Source organism: Olea europaea, chromosome 17 (assembly GCF_002742605.1).
Source record: "Olea europaea var. sylvestris chromosome 17, O_europaea_v1, whole genome shotgun sequence".
Classification (NCBI taxonomy): domain Eukaryota; kingdom Viridiplantae; phylum Streptophyta; class Magnoliopsida; order Lamiales; family Oleaceae; genus Olea; species Olea europaea.
Window position 1 is genome coordinate 13810739 of NC_036253.1, and position 2184 is coordinate 13812922.

At 36.3% G+C, this 2184-nt stretch overlaps 1 protein-coding gene across 1 annotated transcript in view; it reads right to left on the reverse strand.

Annotated features, from left to right (window-relative positions):
* Positions 1 to 6: 6 nt before the first annotated feature.
* Positions 7 to 2184, reverse strand: part of LOC111365652 (ubiquitin-conjugating enzyme E2 22-like) — a 6251-nt gene continuing 4073 nt past the window's right edge. Inside the window, exons 3-7 of the mRNA XM_022986192.1 lie at positions 1951 to 2095; positions 1794 to 1871; positions 1556 to 1668; positions 1344 to 1447; positions 7 to 353 (exon numbers count right to left, since the gene is read on the reverse strand). Of these exons, the coding sequence (XP_022841960.1) occupies positions 23 to 353; positions 1344 to 1447; positions 1556 to 1668; positions 1794 to 1871; positions 1951 to 2095 (771 nt within the window). The 3' untranslated portion in view covers positions 7 to 22. The remainder of the gene's footprint in view (positions 354 to 1343; positions 1448 to 1555; positions 1669 to 1793; positions 1872 to 1950; positions 2096 to 2184) is intronic.

A 2184-nucleotide genomic window follows, 5' to 3' on the forward strand; every position in this document is an offset into this window, starting at 1 on the left:
AAAAAAAAAATCCATGGAACTTTTACAATCTCTTCAAGCTTTTCTTTCTTGCATCCATCTTCTTTTTGCCTGCAGGAGCTTTTGCCAGCCCAACTTCCTTCTTCTGTGTCAATGGAGCTGTCATTGATCCACCAACTCCGGTCTCAGACGTTGATGTTATGACTGCTGGCTGATCTTGACCATTTTCAAGTTTAGGGGCTAATGGAGATGCAGCACCCGGTACTGCATTCTTCTGGTCGGCACTCTTAACTGAGGAGTTTGTCTGATCAACATTTCGGGTAGTGGTTGATTCGGAAATAACTCCAGATTTGAACTTTGGCTTCGGCTTGAGAGCATGTATTCCAGTGTAAAGCCTGTCATCGTAAACCCAGGCAACATATTCAACTTATAAAGCAAAATTTTATAATACAAGGAACTCTGCATGTTCGAATCCAGTACTTGATGGGGCTAAACAGTATTCAAGACGAGATTTAGCCCCTCTTTGGGCTCCATTTTAATGTGGTTTTGGGTGAAAATGTATTTTGGAATGGTGATTTTTTGAAGAATGTGTAGTTATAAAAAATAAAAAAATAATAAAAAAAAGGGTTCACGTACAACATTATTTTATGGAAGAATGTGGTTGAAAATAAGTATTGAAAAAATGTATTTTGAAAATAATGGAGCCCAAACAGGGGCTTGGCTTCTTTTTTCTTTTCTTATGCTGTCCAGTACTTGGAATCCACCTTACAAATGAGCCATATGAGAATAAAACATCCAGAAAGGCAGCATCCCGGTCTAGGGATGGAACATAGTTTCTAATGAATAATTGTGAGACCTATAACTCACAATCACCTCAAGAACAAGTATTGACGAATCTCCCAAAAAATATCCACTATTATGCAGATTGCTATCTGACCACTATGTACAAGTAACACAAAAGGAAAAATTTGAAGTCAGACAATGTAAATTAGCTGGTCAAGATGCAGATCGAAATGTGAATATAGTAGGTCGCAAGCACTGTAAACCTTAGCTCCGGCTTAAACAGTTTCGAATCGCACTGAGTTCCTTCCAACTCATAACACAGAAATCAATTGCCCATTAGTAAAATATTCATGAAATAATTGAAATTGCTTATGATCATGCCCATACATGGGTGGGCAAACATGCATGGGTGAAAGATTAAAAAGAACTCTCTCAGAGTTCTATAGAATGTCCATTGTTATCATGAATCTTCAATATGAAGGCCATGCCTTCGAGCATAAATGACACCATAGAAGTCTATTTTGTTTCCAATAATTTCATCTTCCTACTTGTGTAAAGCCATGAAGAAGACAATGGAATATAACTAAGACGGCGTGTCTTACCTTGCATGTCTAGCATACTCCTCATAATTTTCAAGCAGCATCTTGCCAGCCTGCTCATTTAAAGCTGATTCCGGAAATGGTTCAATCAACAAGCATCTGATTACCTGTCATTCGAAAGAAGACAAAAAGGAAAATATTCACTTGAGAAGTTTTAGCTCCATTGATTTCTAAGTAAAGAAAACAATAATAAAATACTGTCCAACAGAACTTACAATTAAAACATGTCTCAGTCCAAGACTTGGGTTCCAATCTTTCTTCAATGCATTAACACAAATTTCACCATTGGTAGCAATGTTTGGATGAAAAATCTTAGTCAGGAAATAGCCTACAAAGGCAGCAAGTGGATCCTAACATGGTTATATGTCCATCACATATAATGTCGTAAAATTAAGACAAAGTAAATTGGCAGATATTTCTTTAACGTGTTCACACCCACATAATTTCACAAACCTTTGGGAGGGGATTGTGGGAAATCATTGGACAATGTCAACTTCATGCGGAAAATGCCATTCTCATATGGAGTCCCAGCTGCAAGGTTATAGATGATTAATCAGGGAAAAAATATTGATGACAAAAATGGAACAGACTGAATGCAAAAAGTTCATACCAGGGCCATCGATATCAGCATATATAATTGAAAAGTTATCATCGTTTACACCAACTTTAATGCCCTCAGGAGGTGCTTCATCAAGATTCTTCAATTCTTTTGCCAGCTGTTTTATTACATTTGGGGGAAGATTTTCATTGGTTGCCTAAAATAGTCAGCACAATAAAAAATATGAGAATAAGAAATCATGAAACAAATAACATAATCTATTAAAAAAAAAAAAAAAAAAAAAAA